Genomic DNA, 22,133 nt, shown 5'->3' on the forward strand with positions numbered 1-22,133 from the left:
TGAGTTATTGTGTTACTTTGTTACTTAGGTTATTTCCAAGAGTCCCGATTTGCCTCCCCAGGAAAGTAGGGGGTCCTTGCTCCGTTTCTCTATCCGCTTACAGGTCCTCAGGCTGAAAACACTGAAGACCGCTGCTCTAAAGGGCAACAGGGTACAGCTGATGGATGGATGTATAATACAGTATGAAGGACTTGTACCTGTGAGCCTGCCACTAAGGGGGTGGTGTCAATTGGGGATGTAAGGCACATCACGTGCCCCCACGTTATGTACCCCTCCAGCTCCCGAAATGAATTTACAGAGAAAAAAATGAGACTGAGATTAACAGCTGACACATATCTCCAGTTTAATGGTCACAATTCATCATCCTGCCTGTCTGTGTCAGACTCCATCTTAGCCTCACTGTGTATGAACAAACCCTGAGAGATGTGGACACTTGCAATGAATCATTAATCTATCATCTAGCTGTTCTTGGGTGCCTCCTGTCTTTTGTCAAAATGAATTCAGTGAGTTTTGCATTTCACATGAGATTGAGAGGAAAGCAACACAGAAACATACGATCTCGTAGGTTCCAGTTTACAGTCCATCATTTTAATGAGGAGCATGCGTTTGTTTTGTCCCTCTGTCTACTGCTCTTTCTTTCTATACAACAATCAGTTACAATATCAATATGCTGTTAGTTGGAGCCTTACAATGAAGAATGTCTCTCCTGCAGTGTATTCAGCAGAGCTATTTCAGAGTAGATTGGAAAAACATAATCAATCTCTCAGTTGCAGAGTCAGTTTTTTGTGGGTATAGACTCCTGCAGCAACTGTGTTCTCATCACATCCAGGCTCCAGAGAATGTTTCTCCACTCCCGCCTAAAGAATAAAATGTTAGCTCCACTTTATCGACTCTGAGATGGTATGGCTGTAGTGAATCAATACACCTCAGTCAGAGCCTCCTCCGTCACCATGGGGGACTAGGGGGTTTGGATTCTGGCAGTGTAACAGCAATGTCCCCGGCTCAGTTCCCTCAGGGGACCTTTATTGGTTGCATGTTGTCCCTCAAACCTCTCCTCATTTCATATCAACACAACAACAAAACAGAGCTACCTGGTGGCAGTGCATATAGTTGCAAGTTTTTAATAAGGATGCAAAGTGCAGCCAGATGTAGCATGCAGAGTGCAAAGTGAGCATGATCCTTGGTTGAACACATGAAGACAGCATGTGATTAGAAAGAATCTGATTTCATTCAGAATACATTATCCTTGGTTGCATTAGGGGTCAATCATGGCCAGTTACACTGACTCGTCCCATCCCTCTGCTGGCTCCTCTCATTAGCACGCAGTCAGGACTCACCATCTGCTCTTTGTTTGGTTCTAAGAAATGGCCAGATATTGGGATCATTGACTTTTCTTTCAAGGCATCTGGCATTTTTAGTTTGTTTTTTGAAATAATTCAGCACAGCACCTTGGTGATTGTGTGTGTTGTGTTTTTAGATTTCTGCAGAAGGAATAATTTTGGTAACATAACCTGCTTTCTATGCTACAGCAGCTCTTGGTAATCATGTGATGCTTTGTAAATCTATCCGAACTAAAACATGTCACACAACTCTTCTCGAGGACACCGTGGTTCAGTGACTTCATCAAACTCATTTAGTTATCATCAGTGTGGTGCCACAGCCTTGATGAAGGAAGAGTTGTGTAAACTGATGGAGTTGCATTGAAGCTCACACTGGTCTGCACCTTGATTTTGTTTGCTCTCAATTACAAAAAGTCAAGCACAAACAAAGAAGATAGATTGTTGATGAAGGACTGACATTACCTTTAACGTCTAACTGCATAATGTATATTTTCACTACTCTACTCTTCAGTTGTGAGTTGTGCTTACACTGCTGCTGAGCGACTGACTGACTTCCATAAGAGAAACCTTTTCACTAAGCAGTTGGTGCAGGTTGTGTACCCAGTGTGACGTTACACAACATTACTAGTACTTTTAATAGACAAAAACCTTTGATTTCATCAAGAATCATTTTTAGAAACGTGTTGTTGAAAATGAATTGATTGCTAAGGTTCCCATAGGCACTCGAAATGGAGTTGCTGTGATCTTTTCTCAAGTTGCACTAGACCAAGGTCTTCTTTTATTCATAATTTTTTTATGAATGCTTGTTGTGAGAAACAAAAACAGTTGTCGTGATTGTGGTGCCACTACACGCAATAGCTTTCTATGTTGTACCTCATGGTAAAATTGTCCCAACATAAGTTACTCTCAGTGATACTTTAGACTTCATGCTGATATTTCAAATAGAAAGCCTGTCCTAAATGGGAGAGGCCTACTTCTCTCTGCATCCTCTTTACTGTATTTGAGAATTCATGGTCTGCGCTAAGGGGAAAGTCGCAGTTCATCCACAACATACACAACAGGGGTTGCCCCCCCCTCGTGGCCCAATTGTTGATAAACGTGCGCTAAAGTGCCCTCCTGGGAGCTAAAATGTGCGCTAAAGTGCCCTCTTGGGAGCCAAAACACGCGCTAAAGTGCCCTCCTGGGAGCCAAAACGCGCGCTAAAGTGCCCTCCTGAGAGCCAAAATGTGCGCTAAAGTGCCCTCTTGGGAGCCATAAAAGCGTGCCAAAGTGCCCTCTTGGTTGGCAAAACACACTAAACTGCCCCCTTGGCTGGTTAAAACATGATAAACTGCCCTCTTGGGAGCCAAAACGGGCGCTAAAGTGCCCTTCTTTTCGCCCCTGCCCTTCAAAAAGTCTGTGCACGCCACTGCACAACAGTATATACACAATTCTGAAGGCTTCCTAATGATGTCAGTGTTTAAACAGGCTATCATGCTGTGGCTGTACAAATCTATTCTTGCATTTTGTCATACAAGAAACAAAAGTGCAATTTAAACTGCAAAGGAAACACCTGGTTCCACGTAGAACCCGGTCTGTGTTTTGATCCTGGTTCCTTTTGTTCAGAACGTAGGTATAAGTCTCAAGTTCTTGATTATGGAAACTTGAATCAAGGCGTGTATGTGTTAACGCATTTCGTCACAACTGTCAGCTTCTCTAAACTGTGTATCCTCTTACTAAGTTCTTTTTCTCTGTTTCATCAGACCCAGGACACTCTGAACCCCAACAACCTGGAGTACTGGATGGAGGACATCTACACACCAGGCTATGACTCACTGCTCAAGAGGAAAGAGGCAGAGTTCAGGAGGGCTAAGGTGTGTAAGATCGGAGCGCTGATCGCAGCGGCTACCTGCACTGTGATCCTGGTCATCGTTGTTCCAATTTGCACCATGAAAACATGAGAGCACCAGGATGGAGTGACTCTGACAGCAGAAGTTTTTTTGTTTTTAATGCAGTATTTACTTCCTGATCTTTCTTGCCAATATAAAATGATTAGGACAGCTCGTGTACAATAGAAATGAACTCAGCAAGTGCATAATATATACAGTATATCTATTGGTTTAACAGTTGTAGTTTATTGTGTTGCTCTAAACCGTGTGGGACAGTTGAAGTGCATTGGTTTCCTTGTCCGACTTCAACAACTGCAGCAGATGATCACTGAACTCAATTGGATTTGGTATTGTAGCCAGCGAATGATATTTTTATTTTTCGTATAATTACTGTACAGTGTATTTTGATCAAAGTTATTTTTGATGAATTATCTGGTTGAATGTGAGAATTTCTCTTTATTTTATTATCTTTCTTCAATACCAGGAAGCATTTTAAGTAAGGAAATTTGTGCACACACATTTTTCTAATTAGAAATATACTGAAGTACTTTAGTTTAAATATAAGTGTATATGTACATAGATTGCAGACACAGTATGACTACACAGCCAAACTGAATGTATTGATATTGTTCGCCTACTTGGAAATGAGTGACTTAAGAAGTGACATGAATGTTGCTGCCCTCTCCTCCTCTGTCTGAATTCTAACCAGCCAACAGCACATACCTGCTCCTCTTCCTGAAACACTGGATTTTTATGTTTTTTCTTACTAGTGAGACTAATGAAGGTCAGCTGTGAAGATTGTAGAGCTCAGCATATCGACTTCCCTCACTAGCACAAACTAAACAGAACAGAATCCCTCAGATTAGGTTCATCCACACATTTACTGATGCAGTCTCCTTAAATGCCTTACAGTACAAACACCTGTGGCCCAACTGCCCACCTATTATTACCAAGTACGTTTCATGGCTAGCAGACACCTTATGTAGCTTCAATACGTACAGTTGTAGGGAAAAGTTTCCATCCAGTTATAAAGAACATGTATATCATGGCAGTCTTCATTTTTTCTGTGATGGAAGGAAAGGAACACAAACTACTTTGTCACAAAAACATTCATGAAGTTTGGTTCAATTCATTCATTATAGGTCTTCTGATAATGTGACCAAATCTGCTGGATCAAAAATTGTACATACAGCAACTTGAACAATCAATTTTGGTGATTATAGAAAGTTGTGTGAATCAAATGTTCTTAGTAGCACAGCCTATTAACTTCTTCTGAGTGATTCTGATTGATAACAGCTGGTGACTTCTCTGGGCTAATTTTAATAGGGCTTGTTTGATACAGCCATTAGACTCAGCCACACATACTAGAATGGGAAAGTCTAAGGAGCTCAGAATTTATCTGAAAGAGAATATTATTGGTTTGATCAAGTCAGGAAAGTCACTTGGAATTTGAAAGCAGCTACAGATACCGTAGTGTATGGTACAGGTATGTCACTGCTCATGATCATGAAAAAAACACAGACTATCACATGCTGCTGAGAGAAGTCTGCAATGAATTAGAAGCTGCTGAAAGACGAGTGTCAGTGTCCATAGTCAAGTGTGTTTTACATCACCATGAGCTGAGAGGCTGCCGTTTTTAAAGAAGTCCTCGCTCCAGACGAGGCACCTTAAAGCTTGAAATCATCAGCAGAAGATTGGGAGTTGGGTGCAGTCGGGTGTTCCAACAGGACAATGATCCTAAACACACATCAGAAGTGGTAAAGGAATGACTGAATCAGGTTAGAATTGAGGTTTTGGAATGATCTTCCCAAAGTCCTGACTTGAACCCCATTGAACTTGTGACTATGCTGAAGAAACAAGTCTGTGCCAGGAAGCCAACAAATGTAGTTGAACTTCAACAATTCTGTCAAGAGGAGTGGTTACACATTCAGCCAGAGGACTACCAGAAGCTTATGGATGGCTATCAAAAGGACCAGCTGAGGTGAAAATGGCCAAATAACCAAATATTAGAATTACTGTATGTATATTTATGATCCAGCAGATTCGGTCACATTTTCAGAAGACCTATAATAAATTCATTACTGAACCAAACTTCATGAATGTTTATGTGACAAAGTAGTTTGTGTTCCACTCCACAATCACGGAAACATGAGAGCTGTAGAAATCATTGGAACTGAAGACTGCCATGATGTACATGTTCTTTTCAAGTGGATGGAAACTTTTCACCAGGACTTTACAGTAAGAATAGCCTTAAGTTTAGCTTTCTTAAAGTTGGTGTAATATTATATTTTTTCTTATTGTCAACAAATTTTCCACAATGTGTTAATCCATCTACCAGCATCTCTACTCAGTCATCAGAGAGAACCTGTCATAGTCATCACACTTATTCGACCTGGTAAAGAAAAAAAATGTTAGAAAGAAAAAGTTAAATTCCTGTGCCAAGTTCTGGTTGACTATTAAAGGGTAGCAATAGAAAACATCCTGACTGGAAACATCACAAACTGGCATGGTCCATCAGCCCAGGACAGGAAGGCTCGATGGTGGATCATTAAAACCACCAGAACATCACTGGTACCATCTACAGAGCATCAGTGAAGTGAGATGTCTGCACAGAGCCCAAAGACACTAAAAGACAACACCTACCCAGCCACGATGTGTTCACCCTTCTGCCATCTGACAGCAGGTACAGGAGTGAAGCTGCTGTACCACCAGACCACACAGCAGCTTCACTCCCCACCCTGTGAGACCCCTGAACTCATCCCCAACACTCCATTCTGAACAGTGAACTTGTCTGACGTGATTATTATTTATTTATGTATTATTCTTTATGGGTTTTGTGTTAAATTTATCTTGAACCCCGTAAGAAATTGTATTCCCCTGAAAACATACTTCTTTAATCACAATATAGTTAAAAGTCTCAGTAATCTCCTGAAGAAACCTATTCAAACGAAAGCAAATGTCAGTGCATTTGTGGGGTCTATTTTCAGTGGCATATACACATTTGGTGCTCCATTGGATATCTCTGTCAGCAGTAGGATAGTGTGCTGTAAATAGCATTGAATCAAAATAAACTAGTGTATATGCTCATAGTAATGAAGGAACTTGTGACCCGGTGCAACAGTGTGGCTCGTTGATGTGTTTTTAATCTCTTTATGGATGACAGTGGAGCTCCCAGAGGAAGAAGATATAACAGGCTTATAATGCACACTCAGTAAGTGTTAGTATGGTAACTTTGGTGCTGTTAATATGGGTCTGCACATTGGATTTGTTGACAATAAAAAACATACAGCATATTAACAGCCTTATCCTTTCACTGTAATAAGGTGAACACCAATAGTGTATCCTCCATAGAGCCCAGTTAACAGTAGTTCATGTGATACATCTCTTTAGTGCTCTGCTACTCAACACGACAGCCCTGCAATAAATTCTACCTTTATGAATCTCATATTGTTCATCAGAGAGGAGTTTATTCAACTCTGTGGTAATTTTTCTAGTGAGCGGTGCTGTTATATTGGACCCCATTATGTTAAGATGTGCTAACACAAAACAGAAGTGTATGCAGCCATAAAGTTATGAATCAGTGTCAAAGAGATTAGTCTGGTCTGAGATCCAGAACTCAAGTAGGTTTTCAAGTAGTTCTGGTTTTATGGTCAGTGATGGGTGTTTCAGCCAATCAGAGACTAACAGATGGAATAACAAAGAAAAAAGTCTAAAATATTCCTCTTTTTTTAAATGTTTTATACATGTTTTTATTATTTTTTATCATTAATATGACAATATCAGATAACTCATTTTTTGTGACACAACATGTAAGTTGGGTCTTCATGATCCTATTTGACAATAATCCTTATGGGAGAGGAGGAGGGAGAGTGTTGTCATGCATTTCTCTGTTTTCTCTGCCCAGTAGACATTTTTTGATTTGACTGATCCTAAGGACTTTATAATAACATGATTAATTTTTATTTCACATTCTTAAGGTTTCCAGAATAATTTCAAGTATAAAATAATTTCTGTTTACTTTGTTTTTTGTATTATTTGTATCAATTTCAGAAATGCCTGCATGAAAAAGCCAACAATAATCAATAAAAGTCTAACACCACCACAAGGCTGCTGATAAAACTACATCCCTAGTTTGTATTTTCCCCAGCTTATTTAGATCGATCAGAACCTCCCTCAGCCAGCACACTATGTCAGTGCAGTATTGAGGTCCTGCAGTTGGTATCAGGGTTTCTAACAGCTGCCACACTGGCAGACCGATAACATGTGCTTCTAAGGGGGGCATGACAGCGACAGTGACATGGATGACCAGGGGAAAATATAAATTGTGCTATACAATATTGTGCTGACCTTTATGTAATGAAAAATCATCTTCAATCCTTTTTATTAGTTGTTTGTCATATCGTTGTTAATATCGGAGACAAATTTTGGGGTTAGGGGCATAACTTTTTCACTTTCTTAAGGGGGGCATGACAGAAAAAGTTTGAGAACCACTGACTCTAGCCACATTGTATACACATAAATCTACAACAGGTCTGGATGTTTGGGATAGTGTGGGATGAAACTGAAATTGTGTTCAGATGAGAGTTGGACATTTATACATCGTATTTATTTTTTAAGGTTGTCAATCCTTTGAAAGGAGGATTATGTAGAGCTATAGTTGCACAACAGCACATGCTATGATTTTTAACAGCCCTGTCTCTTGGGATTAAATCCACATTACAATACTTACATCTAATGTCAACTTCCAGTGCCTATGCAGGAAGTAGCACACCTTAAACACAAGCTTTTGTAACCTCAATCATACTGTAGCTGCTGTGCAGATATTATAGTTTGATTTGAAAACACTGGCATTCAGAAAAATATATAACAACTGGATATAACATTGCCTTTTTACAGAATTGTCCAATTTCTTAAATGGCAATAAGGTTGATGTAGGTACCTGAAGGGAGATATGATAGGTCACATATATTCTATTCTATTATATCACCAAAGATCTTTAGAGCTCAGAGTGATCCGTTGAAAACCAGCTCTGTTAATTAACTGAGTCACTGCTGCACTGCTTCAGCCCTTCAGTGTGGTGCCCGGCGCCTGATGGTGTCATGATTGCACAACCTCAACAGCTCCTGAATGGAAGATTTAATGTGCTGAGGAACAGTTTGTGGTAGCTGATGGGAAAAGGCTGTGAAATTAAATGATATGATACTTCCCCAGTAGATCCCTCTGACTGACAGCCTGACCTTCACTACTGGTGGTTTACTTCTTATTCAGTAACTAGAGGGTCACTGTTCAGTTTACAACTGAATCACTGTACTAAATAAATGGTTCTGGTTTAGAATGTGAATGTATCTACTGTCTGTAATGAAGAAATCAGCTGTAAGCCCCTGCTGGTGTTTGAGTTTTTCTGTTAACCATCCAGATCTGCCTTCAGTACAGGACATGTGAGCTGCAGCACACTGTAGGAATCTGTAAATAGTTTCAGGTTTGAGGCACATTGTGGGAGCAGGTGTTAACTGGAATATTACTACAATAAAAATGTATTGTTCTGACTGTTAACGGATCTGTTTTTTTATGATGCTTTATAATGTGTATTACCTGATAATATTTTATTACTGATGGTAGACAATGTCATACATCTTTCTCTTCCAAAAAAAGTAATAATATTCTCACTAGCTGCATGCTCCACAAAGTTATTTATTGTTCTGTCTGGGCACTTTTTAATTCATCTTGAACTTGGAATGTGAATTTCAATATTAAATTGTCATTCAAACTTTGAAATGCTTACTAGGCAATGTTTGTTTCAACAACTGAACTTAAAAACAATGTTTTTAATACATACAAATATCTATTTTTGATTACATTAGTGAATGGGTGGAAAACACTATTGTTAACACTGTATGGTGGCAGTCTATTGGGATGTGATGCACAGCCTTAGGGACTGATCATGTCTGTAAGAACAGCAGTAGTAGTACCTTAGTACTTATAGGGGTGCAATGGTACATGTATTGGTCGCAAACCTCCATGGTGCTGATGTCACGGTTTGGTGCATGCAGTCAGGTGAATATGTACGCCAATCCAGTTGGGGGTGCGCACAGTGATGCAACACTATATGCCAACCACCACAACAGATAAAGAGTAGAAGAAGACACCATCTATGCACCAACACAAAACAAGAATGGTGAGTTCAGATGAAACGCAAGAGCTAGAACACCTGCCTGCTTTTAAAATCAGCGAAAGTTTAAAGTTCCCAGTGAACTACGGCAGCAGTGGAGAGCGACTGGTTTTATAGGATGTGTATGGTATGTAGGCGATGTAAGGCAGCTTTACAGTTTGTGAGTGGAAATACATCCAACACGGTAACACATATAATCCGACATCATCCAGATGTGCTAGGCAGGAAAAGAAAACGGGTGCAAAAATGTATTCCTGCTGCTTTTAACCAGCCGTGGTAACTGGCATATACATTTTATTCGCTATGCACGCATAGGCAGTAGTAGAGGAGCCCCGCTTGAAGTATTTATTAAAAGTGCTCGAGCCACCTTACACTGTCCCATCCAATGCCACATAAGCAGTTTAAATGTAATGCATAATACAGCATAAGATGAAAAAAGGTAGTTTTATGTTTCTATAATAAAGTTACCAATTAACAAAAACTACCTGGCTGTATCTGGCCTGCTACCTCAGTACCTCCTTCATAGCAAGGGTGGTATGTTTTTCTGTCTGTTTTGGGGAGGGTTGGGCTAAAGCTTTGAATGTTTAAATATAGTTTAGTGGAAAACATTGTAACATTCCTAATGCACAAGTTTTATTTTTCATTATTCTATTTATTTTGTACTTTTATAGACAAACACACACACTGCTTTTCAGTTTTGCAGCTGATTGTGACCAAGTACCTTTTGTTTTTAACTGTCCTTTAAAAAAATATGACATACGCAAGAGTGCATTCTGTTTACTGCTTTATACGGTACAGGAGACTGAACTGTACCAACTACCTCAGGGGGGTGTAAATGCTGCTAGGTGAAACAAACCTTAACTTGCACTACTGTCTGTTCACAATAAATGTTCCTTTTTTCCTGTTGTACCAAGCTTGTATGGAACTGTGAGCCCCTTCTGTGTACCGTTACACCCCTACCAACCTACCATGCCAAGAAAGGACTTGAGCCAAGTCCTTGTTTGTTGAAGTGGGCTGGATTGGATGTCCTGAACCTTTTGGATCTGTGGCTTAATGATTCCCTTTCCAAGGAAGTAGCACTTTGGCAAAGGTGGACTTGGCAGCATTGACAGTCCTGCAGAGTTGAGACACTCAAAGACAATTTTAAAGGTGCTTTAGGTGTTCTTTCCAGCTGTGACCGTGTATAGCAATGTCATCTAGATAGACGAAGGCAAAATCAGAAGAACCCAACAAGACTATATCCACAAGCCTCTGAAAAGTGGCGGGTGCTCCATGTAATTCAGTCCGGGGAGTTCTGAAATCTGCCAGCTCATGACACAACTGCTTAAAAAGGACATGCCAATAGTCTTTGCACAAATCAATAGAAGTGAGGTACTTGGACTTGCCCAGAAGTTCAAACAGATCATCAATGCATGGTGTGTGATAGATGTAAAATTTTGAAACAGCATTCAGATATCTGATAGTCTGGCTCTGAGGGTGCAGGTTCTGATACATGTTGCTCTTCCACCTCCTCATCCCCCACCTTCCAGATTAGCAGCACACTGGGCTACCCAGCCACATTTCCTGGCCTAGGGATCCACTCCTTCAGCAGGTTGACGTGTAGGGTCCTAGTTGGACAACTCTGACCTGGAGTGGAGACTTTAATTCGTGGTACAGCCTAACTTCCTAATTACCTCATAAGGTCCTTGCCACTTAGCCAACAAGTTGCTCCCTGTAGGTAGCATCACCAGCACCTTCTGGTCAGGCTTGAAGCCCCTCTCTTTCCCCGACTGGTCATACCAGGCCTTCTGTTTGACCTGGGCAGATGCCATGTGCTCCTGTGCAAACTCAGTAATTTTCTCCTGTTTCTTTCTCATTTGAAGAACATAAGAAACAACATAATGGGTACTTTTCCTGCCCTGTTTAGGCCCATCATATCTTTAAGGAGGGTTAGAGGCCCCCTTACCTCATGACCAAAGAACAACTCAGTCAGTGGAGGCTTCTAGCACCTCTATGTACGCAAATGTAAGCAAATAGCAGATAGAGAAACACTGGTCCCAATCTGAACCAGTGTCATCAACAAATGTACAAGGCATTTGCTTGAACTTCGCTGACCTTTCAGATAGTCTAATAGTTTGTGGATGACATGAAGTAGTACTCAGACCACTGATTCCTAGTAGCTGGTATGCATCCTTGAGGATCTTGGACATGAAGCTGGTACCTTGGTCAGTGAAAACCAAACCTAGCAAAGAACTGGACAAGACAAAATGCTAAAAAGCTTGCTTTGACTGACTTCAGGAGGAGTGCCTCTGGATACTTTGTAGCATGGTCAGTAATGACAAGGATGAGATGAAATCATTTTCCTGACTTGCTTTTCTCCACGGGGCCAATGTCCACACCATGTTGTTCTGATGGGGTACTGACCACTGGTAGAGGCTGGATGGGGACCAGGCCAGTGTAAATGACACTGAATACAAGCTGTTGTTTTATGTTTCCCTTGGTGCCCAGTCCAGCAAGTGGAATGGCCCAAAGCTAGAACTGATTCTCTGGCTACTTCACCCGTTTACTTGACCTGTGTCGGCAGAAAGGGATACCACTCTGTAGGACATAGCCTTCTTAAGAACCTTGCTCAAAATACAAGGCTTTATGATGCAAAATAAGGTATCAATCAAAAAACAGGATTTGCAAAAATGTTTAAAACACATTAGCAGAGGAAAAAGGTATTAACCAAATAGTATTTAATCGGGCCTTTTAACTTAAATGAGGTCAACGGAACAATACTGTTACAGAAGTGTGATCTAAACAAACCAGAACTAATGAAACAAAAAGAGGGGTGTATATATACACTTGTTGCTAGTAAGTGTGGGAGTAATTTGAGAAAATAGGGTTTTAGTCTGAACTGGTTGTTGGCTAGGTGTATGGTTTTCCTCTCTACGCTGTCGAGTATGGCGACATTTGTGTTAGGTCTAAAAGCTGTTGTCCTTACCAGGTTAGTTGGTAAAGCACTGTTTATTTTACCTGTGTCAGAGGCCTTGTCCACACGTATGAAATCTATCTTTTCTTCCTCCGTCTTCCTCGGCATCGTTTCAAGAATATTTGCGTCCATAAGGATCCACTGAAAACAACTCAAAACGCTGTAGTTCATACTCCCCGCCTATAGGTGGCGCTTGAAATTCACCAAAGGCGGAGAAGAAGAGACGGAGCCTGAGCATTAAGCTTGCACTCTGTAAACAAACAGACAGTAGACGGAGAAACCGAACACAACAAGAAGAAGACGAAAATGGCTAATGCAAGGAAACCAGAATTGTTTGCATGTAGTCCGCCATTGTTGTTGTTGTTGTTGTTATGAGACATTGCAGGGTTCAGCAGGGTGGCGCGATGGCGCCATCGTTTTGAAAAGTATGCGGATTCGCCGTCCACACAAGAACGGGAGGGCTGCGTTTTCGGATTTTTCCACCCTGAGACGCGTTCTCAAAAAAGTGTGTTTTCAAGCGCTGCGCTTTCAGGATCCGTGTGGACGGTCGGGCAAAACGATGCAATACGAAAACGCAAAAGAGCGCTTTCGTGTGGACGGCCTTTGAGTCTCCTGGCGAGGACTGCCCCAGGTCAACAGAGCTCTCAGTCGCCAGCCACTCCTCAGGTGGCAGAGGCAGCTGGGTCATGGCCAGTTGATCCTTCTCCTGGTGTGGGGGAAGGTGGGCCGGAGATAAGACGTTTAAGCTGCCTCTGTTTGAACCACCTTCCATTGAGTCGTCTCCAGGCTCAAGGCTAAATGCTCTGATAAAGCTCCGGATAGCTAATTTTCAGTTAGCAAAGAAGGACAGGAGGAAGGAACGGGAGTTTCAGCTCTGGGAACTAGAGTTTCAGTTCCAGAGGGAGTTAGAGCTAAAAAGATTGGAGGTGGAGGCAGAGGCCGCTCTTAAGATGCACCAGCTGGAGCTGCAAAAAAGGTCAAGGTCTGTTCTCCTGTCGGTGCCAGGTCTTCTGATTCCACATTTGACGTGAGTAGACATATTTGTCTGGTTCCCCTGTTACATGAGTGTGTGTGTGTGTGTGTGTGTGTCTGTCTGTGTGTGTGATTGGTTGCAGGTGTGGTTGGTTGAGTGAGGGTAGGTTGTCCAGGGAGCTGATTGGTTCCTACCTCAGAGCCAGAAGTTTAAAGGCTGGCTCTTCTCAGTTCATGTGAGTTCTCCTCTCTCAGTCAGACTGCCAGCATGTCTTTCTGTTATATGTCTTTTTAAATAAAACTTTAAAAATGCTTCACTGCTGGGGGTGCTTGTGGGATGAGAAGAGGATAGTCTAAATTTCATGTTGCACCAGGGTTTTCTCTAGGCCTTGGTCATAACAAACACAGAAGGGGAAGAGGCGACCTCACTCCATACAATTAAAGGCCCTAAATAAACCCAGTTACCTATACTGACAATGTTAAAATAAACAACAGAAACTGCATACTGAAACACCAACCAAACAACAAATGTCACATACTGTGTTTCTTAAGATGTTTCATATCTCAGCAGCAGCAGCATGAGGAAACAGAAAAACAAGGTACAAATAATGTTTAACAGATCATGAACACTAACAACTGATAAACTTAAAGTTAACCAACATGTGTGCAAATTGGAAACTTCGCATCATCATGTAAACCAGAGTAAATAATACAATCAAAACAGTGTTGTGAGATTATTTGTTGTAATTAATGAAATGTATTTTTTGGCTATGTAGGTTGAGGCTTGAGTGATAGTTATCGATGCAAAATGATTGGCTGTAGTTTTCTTTTTTTCTTTTACAAGAAAACCAACAATTTAACTGCTGTCAGTTTTCACTCTTAGGTTAAACTAAAAAGGTAAACCACAGACCCAGGTTACTGTTTAGGAGTTCTAACCATAACAGTAAGTGACTGAATTCAACAGGTTTACACTTCATGCAATTATAGTTTGAACAAGGGCAGTCTTGCTGTCCACACCTGCATCCATACCATTCATTTTAGTTTTTCACATATACACATACATATGTATACACACTGTAAATGGAGATGCATACATATTTACACCCGTGGCATCTGCTTCAACTTTCTTCAACATCCTTTTCCTATATATTCTGAGCAATGTCACAAATAATTTGTGCTCCTCTTTATCAATGGGGTTTAATAAAATAGAAGTACCAAATAAATATATATACCTATATACATAAAGTCACATTTCTAAAAACCCCTTCGCTCATACTACCTCTGGAATAATCGTACTTTAACAAGGTTCTTAGCATACTTCTTTGTTTTTGTGAAGTCGCTAAAACAATAATGGCGACCATTTTTTAGTAAACCTGTGTACATTCAACTGTAATCTTGCTGTAACCTTTTACACTCTATCCCTCCATTGCATTAAGTTAGGGGGCTGAGGCCTCAACCAACAAACTGTAATGATTTTCTTTTCTATTAAAAGCCAAATTCTCAATAACTAGGTCACATCTCCATCCATCCTTTTGTCAGGAAGTATACCCAGTATACAAAGGGCTGGATCTAAACCAAAAGCAATACCCAGAACCTGTTTGATTTGTTTTTGGACTTTTCCAGAAATCTTGAATCTTTGGGCACTCCCAAAAAATATGCATTGCCAGTAAGGCATTACTTAGTAACGATTTCCTTAGTAACGCTTTACTCTAATCTGAACACTTTTTTTCAGTAACAAGTAAGCGTTAATATTTCCAAATCATTTACTTATTCAAGTCACTGTGCGTTACTATTATTTCTGTCATTTTCCTCAGTAAGAATATTTATTTTTGCTTTCTTCTTGCATCTTGGGGAGTGATGTCACGTTTTCAGCATGAAGAAAACTCAGGTGTAACACCACGCAGCGACACAAACACAAACAACAATGGAAGGAGGACAGAGATGTGCGTTTTCTTAGCTCATTGTTTTGAGTTTGTGTCAGCTAAAGATGAGAATATTAAGGTTCGTTGTACACTCTGTGCTGTCGACAAAGTACTATCAAGCTTCAAAACACGATTTCAGATTTGAAGAAACATTTGGAGTCGCAGCACAGTTAAGTTTACAGAGCAAGGCCCACCAGGTGGTGTTAAGCAGAGAGATGTGAGCAAAGCCACGGCCTCGACTTCTGCAGGAGGTCCCCCACCACCCAAACAACAAAAGTTGGACTTCGGTGCGAAATAAGTGAGTGGGGGAGAGTTGAAGAAGTTGGTCGCACGGTATGTTGTAGAGGAAATTTAACCCAGTCAAATGCCTTCTGAGCATCTAAGCTGAGCATCATGGTATGCTGGGATTTATTTCTAGTACATAACATAATATTCAATGATCTCCTAATATTGTTGGATCTCTGTCTGCCTGGAATGAAGCCTGTTTGATCTGGTTTAACTAATTTAGTTATACATCGCTGCACTCTCTTTGCCATTATGTTAGGTTCTTACACAGCAAACTAACAGGTCTATATCCCTCACATAGGGTCAGATTTTTGTCTTCTTTATATAAAACGGAAATGATGGTTTCTGACCAAGTTTCTGGTGGATTGTCTGATGACAGAGCATAGTTACAGACTTTAACTAACACTGCTAGCTAACACTGCTAACTTAATAATTAGATAAAATTTACTTGGACTAGCAAAGATGTGTGCAGTCAGTGGGTATTCTTCCATGTGGTCATCCTCCTCTTAGTAAATTGAAACTCCTCATAGAAGAGGTAGCTGACCCCTGCTCATTTCCTGTCTTGTTTACTCCAGCCAGAGTTGATAAGAATCCACAACCCTGCTAGCATCCTCTATCAGCTAAACCAGAAAAAAAACAGCTTGTTATTTCTAGCTGTCATCATCTTTAATCCAAATCATGGCAGCTTCTATATCTTTAAATAAACTAGATTTGAGGTTAAACCTGTCATTTCTGGGACATTTGTGTCCAAGTTTGGCCAGCAGAAAGCTCCTGATAGCCCTGAAAAAAGTGGGACACATTACACAAGGAGATGCTGAGGAAAGCTAAATGTAGGGTTAGTCCAAACAGTGCCATCTGCAGTTTTGTATATCTGAAAATTCAAGGTCCTTAAGGTAAAAACCTGATAACAGCTTATGATTAAAGGATAAGCTAGGAGAGGCAACAATTTTATGTGATTGCACATTAATTATGCCTAACAATTTCACTGACAGAACTTTTAAGCTGCCAAAAGGACATTCAGAAAACCGCATCTTCCTGAAAGTGTATTTTCAGCCCTCTGCAGTTTTGTTTCTCTGACAGTCCATTTCCTTTTAACGTGACAATCAGCCCCAAGATGCCTTAATTGCAATCAGTGTAGCTTTTTGATGCTGTACTTACGAGCAGCAGGGGAGGCTAGAAATCTGCTGTAGAAAGGTTGCACCTAAAGACCTGAACACAATCACTGCAAAATGGAAAGGAAAAGAAGAACTGTACCACTCACAGCAACAGCAGAGATTACCAATTTAGACATATCCCAAAACATTGCACAAAGCTGAAGAGCAGGAACTGACTGGAATGTTGATTTCACATGATCCATCTCTTCACAGTACATCACACACAACAAATTTAACCCGCATTATTTTGACTTGTCGAGTTGATTGTGATGTTCCTACAACCATTACTCTCCTACTCTGCCACCGAAACTCTCATCCATGCATTCATCACCCCACGACTCGACTACTGCAATAGCATCTTCTATGGCTCATCATCCAAGGTTCTCAACAAACTTCAGTACATTCAAAACTCGGCTGCCCGCCTCCTCACCCACACCCGCTCCCACGAACACATCACCCCTGTTCTGCAAAACTTACACTGGCTCCCTGTCCCACATTGAATCAACTTCAAGCTCCTCCTCCTCACCCACAAAGCCCTCCATAACCAGGCCCCTTCCTACCTCACAGACTTGCTCCACCACCACACTCCCTCCCGCAACCTCCGATCATCCGATGCAAACCTCCTCTCACACCCGCTCAGGACCAAGCACCGCACCTGGGGCGACAGAGCCTTCTCCATAGCCGCCCCCTCCCTCTGGAACGCCCTCCCCAAACACATCCGTGACTGTTCTAACCCATCCACCTTCAAATCATTACTCAAGACCCACCTTTTTAAATCTGCTTTTAACCTGCAACAATAGCTGTCTTTCTCTGTGCCCCCCATCAGCTTTCGTAATCACAAACACACAGTTATTTGCACATTGTTTGTTTGTCCTTCTATGTACTTTTCATTTATTTCTCTTTCTTCCTCTTTGCACTGAGCACTTGTGTATTTTTCCTCTGTATTTGGTTTTATGTAAAGCGTCTTTGAGAGCTATAAAAGCGCTTTATAAATAAAATGTATTATTATTATTATTCTCTTATTCTGACTGCGCTGTAGAAGAAGAAAGGCTGAGCTGCGGAGACAGTACAGAAAGGCTGCTAAGAGGAACTTATTTCGAGCTTTCAGAAAAGCACTGTGCAAGAACTTTTTAATTTGGATATTGATTTAACTGCTCTTTTACTGTTTTAACTGCTGGGAGGATGAGGATTTTCTTTTGTTGATGCTGATGTACCCTCTAATGGGTTAAATCTGTGAATCTCCAGCAAGTTGACACACTGTTAGATAGCTCAGATAGCATTTAGCCATGTGTAAATGGCAGTATTATGTTACCTTTTTAGACCAATGTACTATTCTGTTTCATTAGCTTGTTAATACCATAAACCAGTCAGATGTTTGGAAGTGGTTTCCCAATTTTTTTATTGTGTTTACAGATAAAAGATAACGAGGGACAGAAATGAATGGTCACTGTTCGTAATACAATTATTGTAACATAGTAATGAGAGATTTATTCCCTGCTTATGGTGTGGTTAGATTAAGGCACAAAAACCACTTGGTTAAGGCTAGCAAAAGATCATCTTTTACCTTAAAGAGATTGATAGAGGTCAGCTCACTGACAGGAGGTACCTTATGGAGGGGATTTACAGCGGCTCTGGCATGACAAGTCACAGCAGGCAAGGACAGGAAAAGGTGAAATAGCAAAGGAGCAAACAAGTCGGGCATTAGCGTCAGGCCTCTATGGCCTTCGCGGATGATCTAGTTCTGCTTACTGATTCTTGGGATGGTATGTGCAGGAACCTGCTGAACCATACTGAAGACATTTTGTAAAATGACTTGAAAGTAAACCCAGACAAATGACACAGCTTTTCTTTGGGGATGAGTTGAGAAAATATCTGGGATTCAGGTTTAGCTCATTGAAGGATATTCTGAAACCAGATCTGAGAGATACTGTCAGGGACAATGGTTTTAGGTTATTGTGGATTGGCCTGTAACATGTCAGAAGTTTGAGACCTTGACAACATATGCCCTCAGTGTGATATATGTCGCAGTACAGGGAGTGGTCAGAAAATCAGTGCTTGTCGACTGTGACAGGGACATTAGAGGAATGGTGAAAAGTGGCTACATCTCGACCTGTCGAAGGTGTAAGGGCTCTTGTACGCAACTCACAAGGACGGCAGTCTCTAAATAGTCAAGCTGACTGCCTATATCCCTGCAGCTCAACTGCGGGGGATCAAGCAGTTACTTGATTCAAATCATGTCTGCACTCGGACTGTTGCTTGGGCATCTATGTTGGACTCAACCACCTTCGGGCTCTGATGCCTGGTGAGAAGGGGGCACGGGGGTGATGCCCAGAATACTAAACCTGGTAATGTCAAAAGGAAAGTAGTGGAAATGGTAGCCCCAGACTTTACAGGCAATGCATGGAGGGCAAGGGAATTCAAGAGTTGGTGTTCTCTGAAGGCTCAGGGTGTGGGAGGGGAAGTCTTTGAGATGGTGATGTGGCTTCGTGACTGAGCGCAATGCAGACTACGGGAATCCAAGCTGATCCTTGCCATGAACCTGCCCTGATGCACTAACACTATGCCCACCTCCTCCTCACATGGTAGGAATGACACAATGTGAAAAATGTAATAGAGAGGGAGGGGAAGTCGGAACTAGTGACCATGCACTTAAGCGCAATGGCATGACGAATCATAACAAGATCTGCAATGCACTAGCAAAAGAGGGTGAAGCCAATGGATGGTCCGTATGGTGGGAAAGATGACTCTGGATGAGCGATGGCAATGTCAGGGTTCCTGTTTATGTCTGTGTTCGGGGGCGTGGCTACTGGGTCGTGCTGCAGCAGAGAGACGTACCTGCTAATTATTAGCTCATCACCTCCGGCTATAATACCCCATCACGTCTGGTGATTATACCAGCACTGTGGTTCGTTGTTCCTGTTTTAGCGAAAGGTAAAGGGTAAGTTGAGAAACAGCACAGTTTGCATAAAATAACAATGTTAAGGTATAAGCAACCCTCCGAAGAGGCACAAGGTTAGTATTTGTTGTTTTGCTGTCATGTTAGTACATGGTTTGTGTCTCTAAGTCATTTAGTAGTGCATGGTTGTCTTCAACGATTATGTATCATAGCCCCATTATGTATCATAGCCCTAGAGCTTGGTCCTGTTGGCAATAGATACTGTGTGTCTTTTGTGTCCTTCACTGGGTGGTACGACTACCTGGGAACACCTTCCCCAGCTGTTCCCAGCTACTAAGGCCTCTTGCCCAGATCCCGGTGTTCAGTTTGTTTATTTGACAGTCAGCCAGATGTTCCACCCTGCACCAAGCAGCCTGTGAGCTGGTTGTAATATCAAAAACGTCTGAGCTTTGACATATTGGCATACTTACAATCCATCAATACCAGTCTTAAATCCTTAATAAAATGTCAAAACTCCCTCTTACACCTTGCTCCTTTTTTAATATACATCTCGCTATACTGCTGTTTTTTTGGTGTGATATCACTATCAACCTTTGCAGTTCTCTAGATCCTATTTCTCAGTTTCCACAATGCAGCCTTTATTTCTCTACCTTGCTCAATGATCCATGTTCCCAGCCATCCTTGGCATTGGTTTGTTGATATATCAGACAGAGGCCTGTCCAAGACAAATGTGAAGTGAGGTGCATGTTAAAAACTCTTAAAACACGTCAGCAGCAGCCTTCTCAATCTTACAATTTTTCATGGTTTGACACTCCTATTCCTGACTTCACTAGTATGGGAAGACAGATGAAGGTAACACCAGCCATTGCTGTATGTGCTAACACAGCTTTTGGCAATAGATAGTCATTTAAAATGGAATTTATGGCTCACTTCCCAATTACATGGCAGATATAGAACCACAGGACTGCACATGGCTGGTTATAGTTTGCACCGTCGTACAGTATTTCATCCATGTTATTTCACAGCCAGTATGATGTTACTGCTTTTGTGCAGGATACATCTGCCCTACTTTGTCAATCCTGTCATCTGTCTTTGTGTCTACAAAGGAAGTTGTAGGTTGTATAGTTGTATAATCACCTATTGACCCCATGCCAGTATACAGGTATACATTTATTTTCTTTGTCAGAATCACATAAATCTGGGTCCTTGTTAAAGGTCCCATATCATAAAAAACATGTTTTCTCTGCTCTCTACATATATAAGCAGGTCATCCCTGAAACTGCCAACTCCCTGAATGAGGAAAACAAGTGATTCCTGCATGGTCTCTGCAGCCAACCCACTGGTAACACGGCGCTCCTACAGGCCATTCAGATTCTGCTCCTTTCGTTACGTAACGAAAGGACTCATTGTCATAGGCGGACCTCCACTGCGCGGTGAAAGGAGATATCCGAGAGGGGGGCGTTTATCCCCCGGTGTGTCCAGTGGAGAGACAGCAGTGTTTTGCAACGTTGTCGCTGAGAGCTAGACACGCTATTGCTCTGTTGTTGGTTGTATAAATCAAAATAAGTGCCTATATTCTGTCCCAGCTACAGAACAACAGAAGAGACCGTGGTTGTGTTTCATTTTTAATAACAACGTGCCGGCTGCGGTTCGTGTTAGCTTGTATGTGTGTGCTAACCACTTCACATCGGACTGCTTCAGTAACGAGTGTCAGTACAAAGCTGGCTTTGCCTCGACACTGACCCTCGTTAAAGGATCAGTCTCAACCATACCGGACCCAGTAACTGCACCCGAGCCACCGATAAGTGTTGCCGCGGTTTGATAGTATTTACAGTTGCCGACGAGTATGGTGAAGTCAGCTGGAAATTGGCTAACTAGTTAGCTCCACTTTGGTCCGCTATGCAATGGCGTTTGAAGCGAATTTGATGTTAATAATATTACGATGGAGCTTGGTTGTCACAGTAAAAAGTCTGGAAACATGTGCAGATTGGAGACAGAGACGATGCGAACAGTGTACAAGAGTTTGGAGACTGTGTTGGAGACAAACACAGCTTTCGCTAGCTGTTAGCCATTAGCTACATGGTAGTAACTGTAACAACACATACCAACAAACTAATATTATTCAGCCACACTAACCATTCTGAAATGTCCTGCTGCAGCCGCAGAGTCTGTACTTCTTCCGGAGCCTCTCCTTCTGGGTCAAACTGGTTCGGTTGAACAGAAAAATCCCCGCGAGCCATAGTGTTACATCCACCGTAAACATTAGCGCATGCTACCGTTAGCATGAGGGGCTTCCTCTCCCTGAGAGTGAGTAGCAGGCAAGGCTCCCCAAGTAGGCGTTGACAGACGGAGCTCATTAGCATTTAAAGGTGCAGGCACAGAAACAGAGTGTTCTGAATAGAGCTCAGCAGAGCAACTTTTAAACAGCTGGAATGCAGGACCAGGGATGTGTTTTGGGCAATACATATCGAATTCAGAGTTGTTGGACCTCTGACAGCTGTGTGAAATTGATGAAAAACAGTATAATATGGGACCTTTAAAGAACTGTGGATACTACATGCTTTTCTCACAGAT

The 22,133-nt window shown here is 41.6% G+C and overlaps 1 protein-coding gene across 3 annotated transcripts in view; it reads left to right on the forward strand.

Annotated features, from left to right (window-relative positions):
• Nucleotides 1-8,761, forward strand: part of minar1 (membrane integral NOTCH2 associated receptor 1) — a 37,965-nt gene extending 29,204 nt beyond the window's left edge. For all 3 annotated transcript variants that reach the window (XM_030413834.1, XM_030413833.1, XM_030413835.1), the window contains exon 5: nucleotides 3,083-8,761. In XM_030413834.1, coding sequence (XP_030269694.1) covers nucleotides 3,083-3,280 — 198 coding nt within the window. In that variant the 3' untranslated portion in view covers nucleotides 3,281-8,761. The remainder of the gene's footprint in view (nucleotides 1-3,082) is intronic.
• Nucleotides 8,762-22,133: the final 13,372 nt, after the last annotated feature.

This window comes from Sparus aurata, chromosome 4, assembly GCF_900880675.1.
Source record: "Sparus aurata chromosome 4, fSpaAur1.1, whole genome shotgun sequence".
In the NCBI taxonomy this organism is placed as follows: Eukaryota; Metazoa; Chordata; class Actinopteri; order Spariformes; family Sparidae; genus Sparus; species Sparus aurata.